Source organism: Brachyistius frenatus, unplaced genomic scaffold (assembly GCF_029030835.1).
Source record: "Brachyistius frenatus isolate BFR_SWC_R1_liver_20210118 unplaced genomic scaffold, ASM2903083v1 Contig_188, whole genome shotgun sequence".
In the NCBI taxonomy this organism is placed as follows: domain Eukaryota; kingdom Metazoa; phylum Chordata; class Actinopteri; family Embiotocidae; genus Brachyistius; species Brachyistius frenatus.
The window spans coordinates 655,001-676,216 of NW_027210787.1; the positions used below are offsets into that span (position 1 = coordinate 655,001).

A 21,216-nucleotide genomic window follows, 5' to 3' on the forward strand; every position below is an offset into this window, starting at 1 on the left:
GGTAGGTGAGACTTCAGTGGGCTCAAGTGTATTTTGACATCATTGTAATAGTTTTGGGAGTATATCTAGACATATAATAATGGTTGCGGCTGCATATCAGTGCACGGTTGGCCTCGGTAAAGGTCTGAACTGAACTAGAGTGTCCTTCTGGTTTAAAAAGAAGAGTGTGCCTATTTATTCATTAATCAACATACTGTATAAGTAAAAAGAACTCGTTTAAATTAACCTAATGCGGCTACGGTGTTATAACATACAGCACTTTGCAATGATGTTTAGGCACTAAAGAAAAATAATGCTGTACATGTTTTGTGCTGGTGATTGTTGGACCAGCGAGCTGTTAACATTCATACATTTATCCCTGTCTTATTGTTCTTGAATGGTTCTATGCTCCTTCGAATTTCCTCCAGTCTAAGACAATGTTTTGCATTTCTATCACCACGCTGGATAATGTTAAAGATGTCTTATTACAGCAGGAATCAATAGCGAAGTGAGAGCTCTGCGTTTTTATTGTATCTCTGAAACACTTTCAGGCTGTCAACCCACTCTTAAAGGAACATAACATCATGTATTTCATGTGACTGCCTTTGTATTTGGCACAGGGCGAAGACTTAATCAAACTACAAAAACATGGACAGTGGTGAGGTACTTCATTGCCTGTAGCCCAGCAGGAAGTTCCTTTCAAAGGTTTGGGCTCGCAAAGTGTTCAATGTGAAGACAGTCAGACCATCAGGATTCATGTCCTCACTGCACCACCAACCTGGAGACCAGGTAATGTAGTCTGAACCTTAGAGGGGAAAAGGCCAAGCAGAAGGTCCCCGGGTGCCCTTTTCAGATATTTAAGGATCGATTTTTAGAAGGATGGTGTTTTGCTTCTAAAATTCTAATCCTGTCTGTGAATCTTTTTCACTCGAACCGGTGCCGAGTATAAATTTCCTCTGTTCCGATTTTCTCTCTTTTCAAGGGGTGTAAACATGCAAAACATATCGTAGAGGTCAAAGTTGAGTCTTTAACTGGGAAACCTTTTCAACATAACACCAACGTCTTCCTCAGCTTTGCCCAGTTCATTTCAACGCCGCTGCATGATATTTTGTGCTTTGTATTTGATGCAATTAAAAGCTAAAACGGCCATCAACTGCTTTAATGGCTCATTCGTGAAGACAAACCACTGCCAAGTCGATTTGGCTTGATTTGATTTTCAAGTTGATTTCCCTTTTTTTTGTGTGTCACGTCCTGCGGCTTCTGTGGTCGAGAACTAACTTATGAAACACAATATTTATGTTTCAGAATAATATTTAACATCAAGGCTTACATTCAAGGCTTACTGAAAAGTGTGTATATTGGTATGTGACTACACAATAATCCTGTCAACACTGTTTCTCCCACTTCGTATTTAGCTTTTAAATTGTCACATTTGTTTTTTTGCTTGGGTGGGTGACCTTGCCTCTTATCCCCAACAAATATTCCCAAATAATCTTATGGGAATGAAAAAAAAAAAAAAAAAGCAAAGTAGATAATAACGATTGTAAGCTGTTTTGTGAAAGATATTTATGCTACATAGACACACTTACTAAATTTGGTTCTCACAAAGATCCTCTGGCGGCGGTGTCCTTCCCGTGGTGAAGAGGCGCTGGTGTTAAACACACGGGTGTAAACTATAAGCCTTCATTTTCAGTCCCTGTTAAAAAAAAAAAAACACCAAAAAAACCACCAACAATATGTAGATCATCATGTATAACAGAGGGAATGTTGAGGGACATATTTTGTACATGCAGTTTAAGTGAAGTCTGAAAAGCTTCAACATCCCGCAGCTAACACATTAATTTCAGACCGGGCTCGGACAAGCATTTATTGATGGAAACTGATCAGTCAAACTCACAATTCACAGCTGTATTTATTTGGTGGAATTCCGTCCTGACCTGCCATTTAGACGACAGCAAAATTGGCAAACTAATAGTTTCTGTATGCATGTGGCAATTAGAAAATTAGTGAAATCATCATGTAGTACTCTACATACGGTTTTATATCCGGCGACAGCAGATAAATCTAAGGGGTGGTCAGATGATTACTGGGAGATGAAAGAAGCCACTGGTTTAACCACTTTAACTGTGTGCTGTATTTAGATAACTTGTTCTATTATTTATTGCGTCAACTCTTCACCTGAAAAGTAACTAAGCTTCCAAATAAATATAAGCACCTCAAAATTGTAGTCGAGTACAGTACTTGAGTAAATGTACTTAGTTACTGTCCACCTCATGCAGTTAAAACACGACCCCAAAATAGTTACTGAAGACAACATTGTGGTACTCAGCCTACCTGCAGCACAAAAAGTGATGAAATTTGAAGGTCGATCATCCACCTCACAAAATCCATTTCAAATTTTCTAAAATGTGTTTTTTTTGTTGTTGTTGTTTGTGAGGAAAAGATTTGGGAGCCTCTGATAGCCCTCTTTTGAAAGAATTCTGAGCTTTACAACACTTTTATCCTGTACTTTGTCTCCATCATCTGGTCAAATACAGTCACTACAGCTTCAGATTCTTCTGAAAGGGCAGACAGCAGTCATAAATTAACAGAATAGAAAGAGCAAATCGATTATTGATTTTAGGGAATACTGTTGGCTCATAAAATAAATTACTTGCACAATAATAAGGCTTTATAATGTCAAGTGTTTGTTTAAAATTAGGAATGGTGTAATGGTGTTAATGCAGTTCAAAGTTCAGATTTGGAAATACACATTTAATTCAGATTCTTGTCAAAATAAAATTTTAAAAAAAAAGCCAAGATGTAACATTTAATAAAGCCGTATTTATAGATGGTAAAATAGCAATTATGTATAAATGAGAATTATTAAGCCGAGGTTTTAAGCAGATGCGATTGTTTATTGCAGCAACAAAAAATGTAAAGCGAAGAACACTTCTACAGTTTGACAAAAAAAAAAAAAAGTACATTATTATTTTGACAATTTTCAAACATCATCGGGAATGTCAGAATTTTTTTATATACCCTCCCAAATAAATAGACATTTTTTTTAAATGACCAATTCCCAACTCTACATCTTCATTTTTTTTTTTCTGGTTGGGCAGCAAGTTGCCGATGTTAGAGGTGCAACATCCAGTGGTGCCTTAGTACAACACCGCAGACCAATGTATGAATGGTTAATAGATCGTTTGAAAAAGACCTCCGTACTGAAAAATTTCATTCACGTGTTTCTGCTCAGGCGTTACAATTTTGAATAAATAACTGCGACGTTGTGAACTGATTTAGCAGATTAGCTAAACAAAGGAAGGCCATATTGACTACTTTTACACTGTGGAATTTTAAAACATTTACAGATTTTTTTAAATTTTTTTTATATATATATAGATATTTAATTCCTCTTTAACCTAAAGGTGTTGTAGCTTTTAACCCCAGTAACTTTTGATTCTAGCTGACAACACGGAGAAAAAAAACAAAAAACATTAATAACTCAACAAAACTAATCCAAATATTCATCCTCCAAAACCTCTAAGTACTGGATGTAGAAACAAGAAAGGCACGAGGAAATGTGAAGAGAGAACACATCAAAACAGAAGGTAGAATGTATTTTCACACTAACTGAATCCTTGAAACTAAATCCATAATATAGAGTGGTGATCTTTCATGGAAATCCCGGACCACGCCGCCATCACCGCAGCGGTCCCAAACATGCTTTTCTTCAAAAGAGAAAACGCCTTCAATATGCAGCAAAGAAAAGACAACAGAGTGAGATCAACCTCAAACAGCCAGAGAGACGTATTTAAAAAGACACGAGCGTGGAAATAGGGAAGCGCCGTGAAGATGCAAACATTGTGAAGCTATGAACTGTATATACACATTATGGGAAACACTGTCCCCGATAATAAAAACATCCACCCCTACAGTGAAATATGGAGGGCACTGCCTCCGATACGGACACACACTGGTAGGCAAAAACTACCTTCTTTTTTTCCACATTATGGAAGACACTGCTCCCGATAATGTTGTCAGGAGGAGAAGCGTACATGTAGACCAGAGTCGGTACTGCCGAGGCATCCGGAGCCGTTCCCGAGGGATACGAGAGCTGGCGTTGCTAAGAGACCAGTCCGGTGTCAGTTTTGGAAAACATACCCTCAGAGTTGTGCGTCGAGTACCGGCTGTCGGTCGACATGTACGCTTCATTTAGCAGATGCTGCTTTTGTCATTTCAACAGTATAACTGTCATAATTATGGAAGGCACTGCTCCCGATAATTATAGGTTTTTTTTTTTTTTTTTTTATAAAAGGCAATAAAAAAAATATTTATAGTGAACCCTGCCACTGATAAATAAATAACAATAAATAGACATACGGTTTCTGTTTCAGTGCCACAAGGTTGGAGATCTTCTCCCTTGCTTTTGGACAGGCCTTCACAGATGAGCTCTAATGCCACCAGGTGGAGGATTCAGATATATTCTTTTTCTTTTTTTTCCCATTGTTGCATGTAATTCAGACTTTTTTTTGATACGACTGAAATCATAAACTGCGCAGCGGATTGTCCCAAATCTACATCTGTGCCCGGTGCGGCACAACGCCTGTATTATTGTAAATTGATCTTCAGTCCTTTCAGCAACTTCTGAATCCCTGATGTCAAGTTGTAGAGCAGAATCCAGCACAGTATGAAAGTATAGACAGCAAACCCCAGCTCAGGTTTGATCACTAGGTTCCAGCAACAGTGGAAATACCAGTAATTATTATCGTAACAAATGGAAAGTTGACAGCTTATTTATCATGCCGACCCATTGTGTTTCAGAGCTGGTAAAAACGGACTTTACTGTGATTGCGATCCGATACTGTGCTGGAGAAGAAAACCAAAAAAACATCACTTTCATTTACATTCAACTCATTCAGAGGGTCACACCAAGGTAAGTAGTACTGCCACATAACATGGGCATGTGAAGGTAGTTGTTACAAGCACCAAAGTATTCAAGATTGTGATATTTAGGTACCACATGTTCAAATGAAAGAAGTTAGTTTTCCAATTATTTTTTTTTAAGGCTTCTGCACATTTTATCATGGATTGAATTTTACATAACGCCAAGCATCAAAGTTATGGAACTGAGATGATGACAGATTTAGGTGTCCATTTAGAAATATCTCTTTGCATCATTTTCTAAACCTGATTTGATCTTAAAAGTTGTGTAAGTGTTGTGTAATTACGACAGCATACTAGTTTTCACACTGCCGGTTGTGACAAGAAGGCCAAACCATGAACAACGGACGGGATGGGTTTTAAATTTCATTATCCAAAGACCAGATGTCCCCTGCTAGTGAGTTAGAGCAACCCTGAATGGTCCAGGTCGCCAGGGCAAACTGGCTGTGGAACAGGTTGGCGTCGGCCTCGGGGTTGCTGGTACCGAGAGCCTCTAGGTGGTTGGACAGAGCTTTGAGGGTGTGAGAGCCCAAGCCCACCAGGATGTGACGGTAAGGAGTCTCTCTGGGAGAAACGTAGGGGGACAGCAAGTTTCTTTCCACCTACAAAATCAAGACAAGAAACGCAAAAAAGGAACTTTACAACACTTTCATTAAAGTCACAGGAAGCCTCTGCCCTCTAATGGCCGAGACTGGTTACTACAGAAGCAGTGAAGCGAGCGTGTCCGAACTACCAATACACGTTACTGTATACAGAACACACAATTTTATACATTTAAATATATGACCCAAAGGTAGCTTAAGAACACCACACTCACAAGTTACACGAGAGTCAAAAACAAACGATAAAAAGTAGCTTTAGTTTGAGCTGCTTGCTTTCTTTAGCGTTCATGTCCAATTCGTTTTTCTTAGTTAACGGTGACATTGAGGAATACAAAACGGCTCACAGGCGACTGCAGCAGCACAAACCACAACACAATGAAAGCAGTCGAAGAGAGGGTTGGTTTGGTTTTTAGCTGTGATTTGTGGTTACTGCACATTCAAAAAGTGTTCAACAAAATCACATTTTTCACGGAAATTGCAAATTACTAAAAAGGAATAATTCTTTTTAAACGCAAAACTGATGTCAAGATTAAAGATGCAAGTCTTGACTCAATCTGGACCAAAGTTAGTGCATTAGGGATGTCAATAATGACAATAATAATAATAATGATAATAATAATAATCCCCGAGTTTTAGAGGTCTTACCGCCATGATGCGGTCATTAATGAGGCGACACATCTCGACGTCTTCCATGTCACTGTTATCGATGTAGGCTTCCAGGTCGCGAGAGGCACGGCTGTAGGAGCCGGAGGCGGACATCAACCACCTCATTGTCAGGGACTTGGGCAACAGCTGGGGCTGCATCTGTAAGCACACACAACATCCAGAGGGAGAGTTCAGTGTTCTGAATAAAAACGAGTTAAAGTAGATTTGCATCTTCTGGGCACATTTTAGTTCTACGATCAAAGCAAGTAATAAGATAAAATGCATGAAATGGCACCTAAAAAAAGTTAAACTGGCTAAAACAATGTGGAGTCCCACAAGGATCGACTCTATGACCGCCGTTATTTCATCTTTTCATGCTTCCATTACAACTTTATACCACATGTATGCCGATTATACACAAATATATATATATGTATATAGCTATGTCGCCAAACAATTATAGTACAATTAACTCCTGGAACTGTGCAATTACAAGTGGACTTGCTGAATTCTCCAAAAGTTCCTCCGGTTCAATGAGAATAACACTGAAGTTCATGTTTTTGGGCAACAGAAGAAAGAGATAAAGTCCGTATTTAACTCAACAATGTCACTGAAAAAAATAGAATTAAATAAAACTAGAAATCTCAGGATTATCCTCAATTCAGTACTAAAAGTCAAAAACAAAACCAACCTTCTACCAGCTCAAAAATATAAGTAGGATCGGAGACCTGTTGTCAAAACATGATTCAGAGAAAGTTGCACAGTTCACAGCTCTGCCCAAGACATCAATTCAACGGCTTCAGCTGATTCTGAATACTGCTGCCAGGGCTGCAACAAGAACCAAAAAAAGCTCAGCACATAACTCCAGTCCTCAGATCGCTTCGTTGGCTACCACTTTCTGAAAGGATCGACTTTAAAATACCTTAACTGGTCCATAAATCATTGAATGGCCGGGGTCCAAAATACTTATCCGATCCACTAATCCAGTATGAACCCTGCAGACCACTCTTCCCAGGACCAGACCGAAACTGGCAATTTTAGCCACAACGCTATGCTGCAACTACAAACTCACCCTGAGAACGTTCTTGACTTTCCCATTTATCTGCCGCACGTGACCACGTATAACTTCGTCGTACTTCTTCAGGTCCAGCCGCAGCAGATGGTCGTGGACCAGCCTCAGTACGATATGACCTGCGAATCGTCCCGCCATTTCAGCCAGCTGAGGAACCCCGCTGGCTGTGCCCGCGTTCAGTTTGTCCCGGGTGTCCAGCATTGTGCCAAGGTACTGGTAGTCCTGAGAAGGAAAACAAAGATGGTTTGAGAATTACAGACTATTTATCATCGGGTATGGTTTAAAATTAAAAAAATTTAAAAAATAAATTAAAAAAAGGGTCAAAAAGATTTAACTTGTAGCACAGACGAATGACTCACTGAATTCCCAGCGGTGAATCTAAATGACATGGAGGGAATGCCAGAGAAGGCAAGGAAAGGATATGCAGCACTATCCATCCTCATAGGCTCCGACCTTAAAAAGAAACACATGACAAAGAAGAGAGAGTGAGAATGACAGCCAACACATTCCTGTGGTGGATGTGATCCTGGTGAGAAAAGCGGTGATGTCGCTGATGTACAGTCACTGACTTACACATCTGACTCCCAGCTTTGCTTTACATATTGATCAGACAGGGACTTGCCGTCGCTTGACTTCACCTAAGAACAAAACAATTGTACATGTGCTGTAATATTCTGAAAAATTTAGAAACAAACTGATGAATGAAGGAATGGTATTGGCAGATCTGCTATGGATTTACCTCTTTCAGAGTGCTTTCAATCAGGCTGTACATCAGGGAGCTGGCTGCCACCTTGAATCCATTTCGACCTGACAGAGAAGACTTTTATTCAGTTATACTGAAAACGCACATCTAGCATATTGTATAAAAAGAATGTTAAATATTCAAGAGTTGAACAAAGACAAGGTGTTGCACAGTAAATACCTGTTACAACACCATCCAGGTTGATGTAGGAGAAGGCTTTCATGCTCAGAGAAGACAGATAACCCTGGATAAAAATAAATACAGAAAAAAAAAAAAAACTAAGTACATGTATTATTACTACTATATGAACGCTATTGATACATGTCAAATTTTAAAATCCTTTTTTTGGCGGGAGCTTTTCAACAAACAATAAAAGTTGCTATATAAAGGCATTCACTAATTGTCAGATTTGTGATGTCAATGCAACGTACTTGCATTATGCCTATTGTCAGACGACATCAGCTCTTATTGTCTGGTTGTTTGTCTCCTATGCTGTGCTCACGCATACTATATTTCAATAAAGCCTAATTCCCAATAAAGCTGTTCTCATTAACATTATTTTCTGTTTTTGTTGTCGAACAGCGAGACGAGTGTGAAATAGGGACTGAAATTTGCCCTGTTAAAACAAAAAGTTAATCAGTGGTCACTTCCAACCTGCAGTAGTACAGACAGAATTTAAAGACAACGGCTGTGCTGTGATTTCAGCTACATTTAAATATAAAATGATCAAAGAGAAAAGTTAAAAACAATATAATAGTGTTCTTATTTTTCTTTCAGACTGCACAAAGCCTCCATTGGATCAGGTTGTGGATTTCCAGGTTGCAGTAACAGTGAGGATGAAATTGTAAGTCGAGTGCATAAGACTGCTTCATAGCCATACTGGCATCGTGGGTAACATCAGGCAAACACGTGTACAAATGTGCACGTGATGATTACGCCAAACTAAATTTGTCATGCATGTCTCACCTCCAACCACTCGGTGGCGCCAATGCTCCCATATTCTCCAGCACTCCAGCTAGCAAACACGATGCTCCTCCTCGGCTTGAATCCATCTGTCAAAGTGAATAACGGGTGTAAATTAACTGAAGAGCAGTGCAACCGATTTTCAAAGAGCACATCCAGTGAGAACTTTCTCTAGCTCCTCCATGATATATAGTTTCAGTCAAAATCTTGCACTGTTAAAACAAAACACCTGACACTCACCGTTGTTCTTCATGTCTGAGATGGAACGTGCCAGTTCCACAAGGATACTGGTGCCAACGGTTGACGCGGCAAAACCTGGACCCCATGCATCCCTCTGGGCCCCGATAACCACATAACGATCTGAAGACAGTGAGAGTACATTCATCATTCATATTCTTTTTAATAGGCCGACTTCCTCTCATCTTAATTTAGCACCTTACTGTACCTGCATCCACAAAGCCTTTGATGACCCCGAACACATTGTTGATTTTTTTCTCAGTGAGAACGTTGTTGACCTCCACGGTGACGGTGTCGTTCTCGTTTCCGAGTCTGTTGAAGCCTTCCCACCCACCTGGCATACTGCGCCCCCCGAGCTGCCTGTGGATTGGAGACAGACAATATTAAAACACAACGTAAGCTACTACAGAGGAAACTTCAGCAGACGAACACAGTGCGTGACAAATATTCGAAGTTGATATTACAAGATTTAATAATCCTAACCACACTGCATCACGGAGTACGTTACCTCAGGATCTTGGTTGCGAAGTCTGACGTGATGGTCTGAGCCACAATTTTAGGCAGGCCTGAAGATTCTACCGGAGCAAACTGGGTGTGGTTGAAGGAGGGGAAGCCTGGTGTGTAGGGATCCCCAGAGCCCAAGTGGACCTGAGGGACACAGACACAAGAAACTTAGATGGAAATATGAGCTGTGGTATGACAACTACATTTGAAATACATTTGTCTTCCAGATGAATCTTCAGAACAGCACAAAGTCTTCTAAACTGGTATTTCAGAAAATGATATGAAGAAACCTTGCAGACAATTTACACAATGATTTTTACACTCTTACATGACTGATTATTCTTGTTAAAACTGGAAGTTTATTCCCCCATACCATTAATGGCAGGCTGCTCTACTTTTACAGAAAAAAGTTTTTTCTTCCCTTTACTGCTAAAACACCCAAATGAAATCCACCTTATAAGTGCAACTGTTTCTTCCTATGAGCTTCTTATTTATTTATTTTCTTCTTCCTTATTTGTTCATAAGAATGTTATTTTTTTTTTTTTTTTTCAAACTGGCATTCTTTTTATTTCTCACAATGGCAACCAGTCTTCATCTTTCCTGCCTTTTTTCCTACATTTCTTGGCACCTAACTGCCATCATTAATGTGAGTGAAATCACTCATGACAGGCAGATGTCAATCACTCTAGAACATCCTCAGTTGTCCAAAATGCCAAATGGTGCCATTGGAAAGATGCATATGTTTAGTGTACTGAAGACTTTAGAGACATTAAATGAATTCAGAGGGTTTTATCTTCCAAAATTAAGCTTTAAATCCCTCACTCACATGTCCATACAGCTGAGCGTTCTCTCTAACAGAGTAGTCAGTGGGGTCTTGGTAGATCAACACAGCAGAGGCGTTCATTTTGGCAGCATTGGCTACCTAGAAGCAAAAACAAAGGCGACAATGTAAAGACACGTAGCGGGGGGAAAAATACAGATCTATTCACTGTAATTAATCAATTATTATTTTCACTAACAGCAAAATAATGTATACCAAGTCCCATCCTGTGGAGTGATTCATAAGATTTCTGTAACCTCTCTGAAGTCACCCACCTTCTCAGCAAAGCTGATCTTCCCAGTTCTGACCAGCATGACCCTGCCACTCAGGTTGATGTTCTGGTTCCGCAGCATCTGGAAGTCATTTTCTCGCCCATAATAGGCAAACAGCACAGCACCCTGGACCCAAAAGAGGAATACATTTAACTCCATTTTTCTCTTCTGAATTTGGACATTTTGCTCGTCTTCATTTCGCTTGTTTATTACCGTGACTGTTCGAGTGGCACTGTAGGACAGGAATCCGCTTGGCCTCTCCTCTAACTTCTTGAAAACAACTCTGTTGGAGCCTGACGTTGGGGGGTCGTGAACCATGACAAAGTGCTCATCAGTCCAGGTGCTCATCCCATTCTCCTTAAACCTCTTGAGCACCATGTTTGCCAGCAATTCATCACCAGAGGAGCCAGCCCGGTGGTGGTCTTTGGAAAACTCACTGAGATAGAAAATGGGGAAAAGAAAATGATGACAATTAGATGGGACACAATTTCTCCCTTTAAAATTGCAATGCAAATATTGAATCTTCCACCATGTTTTACAAGCACGGTGTGGGGTTTCTATTCACCTGAGGACAGACTCTAGTTTAGCTGCAGTGAGTTTTTTAGCAAGGAGCATTTTGACATCATCCCAGTCCATGAGGGGGGCAGCACCGGTCTCATGGGCAACAACTTTAGATTCAGCAGGAAGAACCGAGGCTGCACAGATGGGGGACGAGTCCTTACCCCGATGAACCAAGTAGCCGATCAAGTATCCTGAAAGGATCAGTGATTTCAAATGAGAAACAGAAAGAGACCAACAGGAACAATTGAAATTGCATGAAGGAAGAGGGGACAGAGTACAGACCAGAGGTACCTGCACAGAATGTACCTCACAGCTCCTGACAAACAATTTCTGAGTATTACATTACATTTTACTGGAATAACTACCGGTACTACAATTCAAAATCCTGACTGCGAGATACAAAAGCTTACACAGTACAGAAAACCACTGGCCCCAAGATTGATCCCTGAGGGACTCCAAACATTATTCAAGAGTGATACAAACATATAATAAAACAGTTTCTTCATTCAATGGCCATCCCTCTCACCAATGATAAAGATGAGGAAGGTGGCAGCTGCCAGGAAGCAGAGGTTCTTGAGTGTACATCCAAACTTTTGAGCCACGTGGGGTTTGCGGTTGGAGTTGTGATTGAGGTGGTCTCCCACACCGTTCCCCTCAACCTCCTCATCCATGTCAGACGACAGCTTCAGCTCCACGTGGCTGTTGTCACCCTCCATGTTCTGGGTCAAGTTGAATCGTGTGTAGGAATGCGGCTCCCCGTTAAACTATCAAAAACAAAACAATGCAGGATAAGGAGAATATATGGTTTTATTATTTACCAAAGAAAACATGTTTTTGTTGATAGGGGCCCCAAGATGTAAAGACTCAAGCAGAAATCTTTCACCAGCGTGAATGTTTTTTTTGTTTTTTTTAAGGTTTTTGTTAAGTTGTGACGATGACTAACGGGTTATGGATGAAAAGGTATAACAGACATCACCCATAAATGTTATATTATCAGGAATGCATAAGCCATTCTGTAAATGAAAGAGTTTGTAAATTTAAGCTAATGGCTTTCCTGAATTGGTAAAGTCATTGCCTCATGTTAATAAGTCCTTAATTGAAGTTTATTTGATTTGTAATCTGTGCAACATCCCCTTTCCTTTTTCTTTTAGGAAGCAGCAAGATGCCGTCAATTTGAATATAGATGAAATTTCAATTGTCTAAACTAATGAGTATATAAACAACAATTTATTTGTAATTTTGAAACTTGATAGAGTACCAATTAAAAATGTTATGTCTAATTTTACCTTTGCGCCACATACTGTTGCTCAATTTTTCTGGTCTCAATCATTGTTTTACCAAAACAGCCCATTTAATTTATTTTCTAATGAGTTCTTACTCATCTGATATGATCATAGCATTTAACGGACTTTGGTACCTTTTAAGTCTGGGCACATTGCAGACAGTCTAGAAAAGTACAATCTTATTATATGCTCATATGGGAAAAAAACACAAAAAATAATATGCATGAAATTTGAAAGTAAAGCAAATAGAACAATAAAAATGAACTTACGGCAGATGCTTTCTGAAAGATAACAAATAAATGATGGTTGATGACTGAAACTGAAAACTAAGCAGTAACTGATTTAAAAAGAAAATGAGAACAACGTCTCTTTCCTTTCGTCTTCACGGCTTAATTTATTTTGTCATTTTGCCATTTGCGGTAGTCTAACAGGAAGTAGTTCACCATTGGTGGAAAAGATCTGTGTGATGTTATTTTCCATCTTTTTCAACTTTCTGCAATAACTGCAGGTTCAATTTTTTTTTTTGTACATTTGTTTGACTTGCTGTCTTGATGCATTGTAGTTATTGAAGGGACTTTTTGGTGTTTATATACTAGTAGGCCATCTTTTGAGTGGATGCATGATTAGTTGCAATGAAAATGTTCATTTAGATTTATGAATTTTACAATGAAGGAGATTTACTGCATTTATAGGTGAGTATACTGCAGAACAGTATTTTATTCCACTAACAGAAATTAATTTGCCTCTCTAGAATTTTGTAACAAATATTTGTCAATGATAACTCCATGGTCAAGGAGATGCCCAATAAAATAACACTTCTGAATTTAGTTTGATAGTTTTCTGATCTATAAAAGCAGTAATTCACTCATTGGAATGTATTTAAAGTAGTTTTTTTTTTGTTTTTTTTCAGGAGATTAATCAACTTTTAAAAGCAGTTATTTCTAAAAGTGTAATACTTTGTATCTCCGAGCATTTTTAAATCTGCGATACAATTATTTCCCTAACTTGCTTTGTATTTGACAACATCCTGTTAAGGGAGGAATAAAACCACAAAGAAAAGCCTGTTATTTTAGGATTTCGGTTGTAATGCGACTTGCACTACTTACAATTTTGGATATCGTTGACCTTGCCTGGTCCATGGCTGCTTCACAGGTTTCTGAAAAGGAAAGGGAAAAAAAGTCAGACTTGTGCATTTAATACTCAAAAGATCAACTTTAGGTGGAGTATAACAGTTTGGTTTTTACTTATATTTCTTAACAGCGCGTGAAGTCTCTTATTCATTCACTTGTGAGAACAACACTGTGTCCAAAGAACACGTCCCACCTCTTGTCTAAACATCAATGGGGTTTCCTATGCTGCAAATTAGAAAGGCAGCACTGTTTCCAGGCACAAAAGACCAGTGTCCTGCACAGTTCAACTCACACTCCCTGCCTCCATGTGAACTCCATCGCCAGCAGAATACAATAACAGAATAACTAGCCTCCCGCTAGCTTCAGTTCAAATCATCTACCAAACAAAGCAAGTGTCAGTTTAACAAAAGCAACGAAACGTGAAACACAAGTCTACTGTATATATTCTTAAATACAGTGAACCCTCGCTATAACGCGGTTCACCTTTCACGGTCTCGCTGCTTCACGGATTTGCATCGTGCATTGTGTTCTGCATTCTGATTGGCTGAACAGTCTCTCTGCTTCTTCTCTACCTGTTTGTCAATAACGTTGCGGTTTAATATGTACACGTACGTAAAACAGCTTGCCAAATTAAAAATAATCGATGGTGGCATGTCGGTTTATAAGAATCTTTTTGCCCAGAAGAAAAAAGAGCGACAACAACTACCGATAACTATGTTCTTCTCTCGAAAAACCACACCTGCACCGCCGGCTTTAGAAGAAAGAACCGCTGCAGAGCGGAGTCAGGACGCAGCGGCTCAGTCAGAAGAGCAGTGAAATACACCAGTCACTATTTGTCCTACTGTACTTTGTATTTGTTTTCATAATCATTTTTCATTTCCTCCCGTTCTAATCCAATGACTCGGGTCGCAGTGGGGCGGTGCCGATCTCAGCAATTTGAAGCCTTCAGTTCGTATTGATGATTAAAATTATTATTTTACAGTACAGTAGTTATTTGTAAAAAAAAAACATTTATACAGTACTTTTATTTGTTAAACAAATGCTTGGGCCTGTAAAAAGGTTTTGTTCTTTGGTTTCAATGTATTATGGAGTATTTCATTGTATAATAATTGTAAAAAAATAAAGGTTACTACTTCACGGATTTCGCCTATCACGGTCTCTATTTGGAACGTAACCCCCGCGATAAACGAGGGTTCACTGTATTGTAAACCACGACAAGTGGAATAAGAGCTAGGCATGCGATCGTCCCCAGGAGAGAGGCCTGTTCTGTCAGGTGCTTCAAACATGTAGTGAGATGAGCTGAAACCTCTATATTTATCACAACTCAATCATGTTTGCGCAGCTCTTATATATTCACCATCATGCATACATCAGAATAACTTCTTTTTTTTTTTTTCCTATTAAACATGGACATAAGAGGCATATAGAATTTCTGACCACAGTGAATTGTCTAATGATTCATTGATATTTGACACTGCATCATCGCTTCCTGGCCTTCCACTGCCGTTTTCCAATGTCGGCTGATGGCTGCCTTTGAGGAAGCACTTATTCAAACCCGACAGGTGACTCGGGTTAGTAATCCAAGTATGAAAGACAAAATTTACCTGTGGATTGATGGAAGTCAGACACAGCATGTGAATGCAATGATCAGACGTCTACAGATTGACCAATATAAACACTTTTGTTGTAGTAATTTTCACAATAAAACAAAAGACTGTAGAGAAAAAAAAAAGCAAAATGGTTTGAAATGGCGACACGTACACACATTCAACTTCAATAAGAGCTCTTCACTGGAAACACGTGCACACAGTTGTTCAATGATAAAAGGTTGCAAAAGCAAGCTGCAATATTTCTGCAGCGATTCTTGCGTCCTTTGGGGATATTACCCAACCGATCACATTACTACAGAAAAGGTTGGTGGATCTTTGCTTCTCTTGCTAACATCAGTTTTGAACAAGCCACATTTTTACAGTGCTTCCCCCTCCATTTTGATTACAGAGGCCTGTATTGACAAGAAGAAAATTGCCCTTTAAAAATGCTTTCAAAAGGGCACCATTTTTTACGAGCCTTCTTTCCTACAAAAAAATTAATAAATAAATAAAAAATAGGGTAAGAAACACACCACCATGTCTATGAGCTGCATTGGAGTAGTTGCTGCACAACAGCATGATATTTACCATCTCTTGCCTGCAACACTCTCGCTCACCCAAATTAAAGGAATCCAACTGAGATTTATGCATCCCAAGCATTTGTGCATTTCTACCATAGATGACCACACGAAAGACTCGTGTTTCGATGCAAAACTATCATAAATGGCTCAACCAACTCTAATCCCAGTTCGAGGGAGCAGACAGCATGATTTGACTGATGACTCTCACAACCTCCATCATGTCTGACCTTCAGAAAAGAACAAAACACACCAGAATCTCTGAAACAACCCTCGTCTTATCAAACCCTGAAGCAGGTTAATCCAGTTTTTAACTATCAACCTATCTGAGAAAGATATGGCCAAAGGTGGTTAACCATTACAACAATGAACTTTGGACTAAATTTAAAAAAAATTAATTAAATTAAAAAAAAAAAAAACTTGTAACAGCACTTGGTATGCATTATGCTCAAGTACACGCGCCCAGTTTGGCTCAACTATATTTGCAGACCATCTTGTAACTGCCGCTGCAGTTTAAACCAAGTATTACAACAGACATGAAGAAAGGAGACTAAAGGACGTGGAGCTTGCCTGGTAGTTATTAGGATGGGTGCTGTGCAAACAAATAGCAGAGACAAACTGTGAAACCAACCTCGGGCCAATTTGCAACCACTAGTTGGAGATCCCTGCCTGGACATTGCGTGAGGAGGGCTCGTGTGGGCAAATGCCAACAGGACACAAAACACTCAGGCAGCAGGCGGGCCTGCCATAATTTGCAGGACCAACAAATGTCCTTGATAAACTCCCAGCAGCATGCTTCCATCGCAGCATACGTAAACAGCTTCACCTTGTATTTCAATGAAGTAAAAGAGGGTGCAGACGTGTTGGATGCTGGCCATACCATAACTTTGGTCGGAAAACACTCTGACTATTCTTGGCATTATGATGTAGAGCTAACTTTAGAACATGCTTGGCCTTAGACTGCCTCAGGACTGTCGTGACTTGTACAACCTTGTGGCCTGAATCAACCCCACTAAAAAGAGCAGTATGTTAGCTCTAAAGGTCACAAAGTACAACAAATGAGCAGCCTCACATTTTTCTTGTTCACAGCCTGCTTGGTAACGTAACTTTAAGTCTGACTGATGTGGGCTTTGGAAAGTGGTATCAGGCAAGGATTAGTTGCTGTGTAAAGCTAATTGCGCTCTAAGGTGGGCAAAGCCACGTCCATAATCTTACATACCAAACATACCGGACCTTGGCAGAGTTAATACTTTAATCAGATTAGCTACTCTTTCACATGTAGAAACCTATGGATATTAACACCATAAAACAGAACACAAACCAAGAACTCATGGGTTCGCGGACGACAACCAAGAAACGCACTACGCTAATAACCTCACTAGAAAAGAGATAGCTGGTGCTTTATGTCACTGGAAAAAGGTCCATATCCCTACAGCAGTCCGTGAACCGCAAGTGCAACGAAGAGGCCTATTTATGCTGTATCTCCATTGTAGAATTTTAAGACACGTGTGTGTGTGTGCAAGAGATAGTAAGTGCAAAGTCAGGTCACACCCTTCTGCCAAGGGCAGGCCAGACATTGTGGTGCGCTGTAATGGCGGATGAAGTTTGCACACTGTGCACTTGTGCTCAAGGTTATTAAAACAAAATACGTGGGACAGCCAGCCATTCTCACCCATTAGAGATTATTCTTCTCAAAATAATCCAGAGAGATTGTGATGTTGTTTTTTTTGTAAAGAGCCAGGAAATAGTGTCTAATTCAGCATAACTGAAACTCACCCTCACGTACTGCAGATCCCTGCAGACAGATTAAATATCACTGACTGTTTGAAAGCTGATTTCCTCTCTGGTCTCACTGGTCAAACATGTTGCAAAAACGGCTTCCTCATACTGTTCTTAGAACAAATCCCCTTTGAGAAATGAAGAAATCATTGCTTCATGAATAGAAGGTTAAAGAAGCTGTGGCAAAAAGGTAAGAGGTGAAAGCACACTTCTCTCACACAATAGCTTAATCCCAAAACAACAACCACCGGGACAAGTGTGAACATGCATTGTTATTCCACTGTTAGTTATACAGTTTAAACTGCTGACTTGATAAATTACCAGTTATCACTGCACTATGAGGCTGCATAATTACTGGCCAGTGCAACTGTAAATACATCCACCATATTCAAAATAACAACATGGTAGATGAAGCAATAATGGTGGTGCTTAAAACCTCACCTGTCCGTGTAAAGGTTAGGGTTAAGGTTTGTTTATGTGCATGTTTTGCAATGTTACGGCATTGAAGCAGCACTCTTTCAAGAACCATCATTTGTAGCATTTCATGACATGACTTTCTCACATTTTCTACTTACTGATAACAGTTTTCTTCCTGTAACACTAATTGCTCTGAGGAGAAACTACACCCGTGTGCATTCCCTAAAGCCAAACACCGTCCGGGCCAAATGCTTGTTAAACCAGTAGCTGAACTCTAACCACAAACAATGCAAAGGACACCAGGATATGAAAACATGCCTATGGCAATGACGCGGTCTTAAATCCAAGTCTACAGCCATTTGTAGATTCAAGTAAATCATAGGTGCCGAGACAAACCAGTGTTAAATATATTGTACAACATTATCTGGACATGTATATAAGCTAGATATTTATTTCATTAAAATACAGCTATTGAAGATAATTATTACTTCTACTGAGCATTAATCAACAAAACCAATACATGATCAGTATAACACCTTTATTAAACTTTGTCGTTAACACTCCAGTGTGGTGCTTTGCATTTCCAACACTTAATTATGTAACCGTCCGTAAACAGACAATTATATAGCAACATATAACCGTTAAATATGGACATGGAGAAACACTCGTATTTTTTTTTTCCTCTTCTTTATCTCTAACCAAAAAGCCACAACTATGAGGACCAAATCTGAATTTTGTCCAATACTAAAAAAAAGATGTCTTGCAAAATAAGTCTTTTAATGCAACTTTGCCTCGTTGGAGAGGCAACAGAGTCCATCGGTGTCTATCTCCCCGTGCCTGGTAGATAGACACCGATGGGGGTGTGTGGATTCAAAGAGGTGGTGAGAAAAAGAGAACAACGATAGGGGCAGCAGAAGAAGGGTCGGGGCGCGCAGTAATCATTATGCAGTGGGGCAAATCATGTGACGGTCATACTGTGGAAAAGCTTCAAGTAGCTCATGGGAAAGAGAGCAGGAAGCTGAGCACTTAGGCAAGCAAATCCCATTTATTAGGCCTGCACAAGTAAAACAGCAGCACAGTCTGAATTACAGACATTAGCAGCAACACGGGACGCTCTTGTTCCCGTTCTGTGGAGGTCGACAATGAGCTGAACTGGCTTTTCTCTACAATACGGGTAACAGTGGTCACTTGTGCCGTTTTAAAACACAAGCAGCCCCGACGAGGTGGTAAACACAGTGCATGATGAAGAGGCACACACTAAACCTTGGTGGCAGGCTATAAAAATTTTAAAAAAAAAAAACACATTAACTAATGGATACTCATCCAAAATACCACAAAACGTGCACCACTTTGACATTATCTGACCTCAAATGAAATGGGAGAGACAATAATGGTTCTTTTCAGGACAAAGAAAGGTCAAAACCAGGAGTTGGACCTGCTGGGAGGCAGCTCATCCAATGACCACATCCAGTTCTTGTCCAACCATATTCAAGATGTCTGTGAGCCATTTTCAGCTCCAAATCGGATCACGGTGAAACGCGTCTGGGCGCGAGGTTGGCCGTCAGGATATGTCATCTCCGCAGGAGTCCGTCAAGGTCATTAAAACAGGGACGGGGACAATGTCCACCTGCTGACACGGGTCAGTGCAGGAAGAGACACTCAAGAGGCGCTAGCCGCATCTTAGCACCCGTCCTCGTTGAAACGTGACTACCGGCTTCCACCATGATGGCGTCCGTCGCATCAACAACGTGGGTTAAAACGAGTCCTGGTTGTGGTGAAATACAGGAAACGAGCGTCACGATGAAAGTGACAGGTGGAGCAACCGTCTAAGCATGAGGTTAGCATCTCATTCACAGCTTAGCCTTCACCGAAGATGTATTATAGAAGGAGTTTTTGAATTAAATTAAATTAAATTTAAAGCCGCGCTCTCCAAAGGAAAAACGAGGGATTATAGCCGTCTGCAGATGTGGGGAGTTAACTGCTTTCATAACGACGAGCTTTGAGCACCCCGGCAGCTCGGGTTGAATTGAACTACTGCACCCTAACTGTTTATAAAGAAAAATAAATTAAAATAAATCTCACCTCGCTTCAACACAGCTCAAACCGATCGACTTCTTCGACTCGAGGCTCCTCTCTCTGCCGCTATCACGTCTCTTCCAGCCGCCAGGCTGCTTCCAGTTTTATCTCTCCGGAGCCAATGAGCGTGATCTCACGTCAGCGCCAAAAAATGAATCATCGCGAGATTGGTGTCGGCACTGTTGTCCCGCGCATGTTTCTGTGGCTCCTCGCCGCTGGTAGTGTGACGTTTAAATGTGTGTGGAGGACTAAATGTTCCTCACCGCATACGTTTAAACTAATTGTAACGATGACTGAACTGCTGTTGTAGGTTAGGTTAGTTACTTTATTAATGCCCGAGGGGAAATTGTTTCGCTACAGCGGCATACAGGAAGCAATAAGATAATAATAGAATAATAGAAAAGCAATAAAATAGCAGTAAAAAAATATATAAAATGCACAGTATATACAGTACAGTATATATCTATATTTATTATATACAAACAACCAACAACGATATATACAAAAGATATATTAGAAAATATTATAGATTCGAGAAGATAATATATTACAGCTGCAAACCAAAAACTACACTGCTCTGCATGAGATCAAACAGAAAGACATAACGTTGAAACAATTCAGGTCACTGTCAGTGGAGGAAATTATCGTTGTTATATGTCTATTAGGCTACTAAGGTTCCTCGCTTCATTACAGGAAAATAGTCACTGCATTCATTTAATGGCTTTGCAGATTAAGATTTAAAAGTAATTAGCCTGACATTTATGTATAAAGTAGCCTATTGAAACTCAGCTCCATTTCAGCCAGCAACAGTAAAATTTCCATTTACACATTAATGCAAGATCCTATGATATAATCCATGAAAACAACGATGCATAGCAATGAGCACTTTGACGTTCTTTTAATGCTTTAAGTATAGTTTGTTGACAATACTCATTTTTAATGAAGTGTAATCTTGAATTAAGGTATTTAAAGAATCCTATTTTTACAATGTGCTTTTTCCTTTTTCCATTGTTGGTGACTGCGATATGACCTACCACAGACACG

The 21,216-nt window shown here is 39.8% G+C and overlaps 1 protein-coding gene across 1 annotated transcript; it reads right to left on the reverse strand.

Moving 5' to 3' along the window:
• Nucleotides 1-2,855: 2,855 nt before the first annotated feature.
• tfr1a (transferrin receptor 1a) lies at nucleotides 2,856-20,264 on the reverse strand. Its single transcript, XM_069718240.1, has 18 exons — nucleotides 20,179-20,264; nucleotides 13,710-13,759; nucleotides 11,847-12,084; nucleotides 11,325-11,511; nucleotides 10,973-11,195; nucleotides 10,763-10,885; nucleotides 10,494-10,589; nucleotides 9,672-9,811; nucleotides 9,372-9,523; nucleotides 9,167-9,286; nucleotides 8,930-9,015; nucleotides 8,144-8,207; nucleotides 7,961-8,028; nucleotides 7,795-7,859; nucleotides 7,581-7,674; nucleotides 7,222-7,443; nucleotides 6,150-6,308; nucleotides 2,856-5,504 (listed from the first exon to the last, which is right to left on the reverse strand). Exons 2-18 carry the CDS (start codon nucleotides 13,740-13,742, stop codon nucleotides 5,262-5,264), a joined length of 2,313 nt encoding a protein of 770 aa, XP_069574341.1. The 5' UTR covers nucleotides 13,743-13,759; nucleotides 20,179-20,264; the 3' UTR covers nucleotides 2,856-5,261.
• Nucleotides 20,265-21,216: the final 952 nt, after the last annotated feature.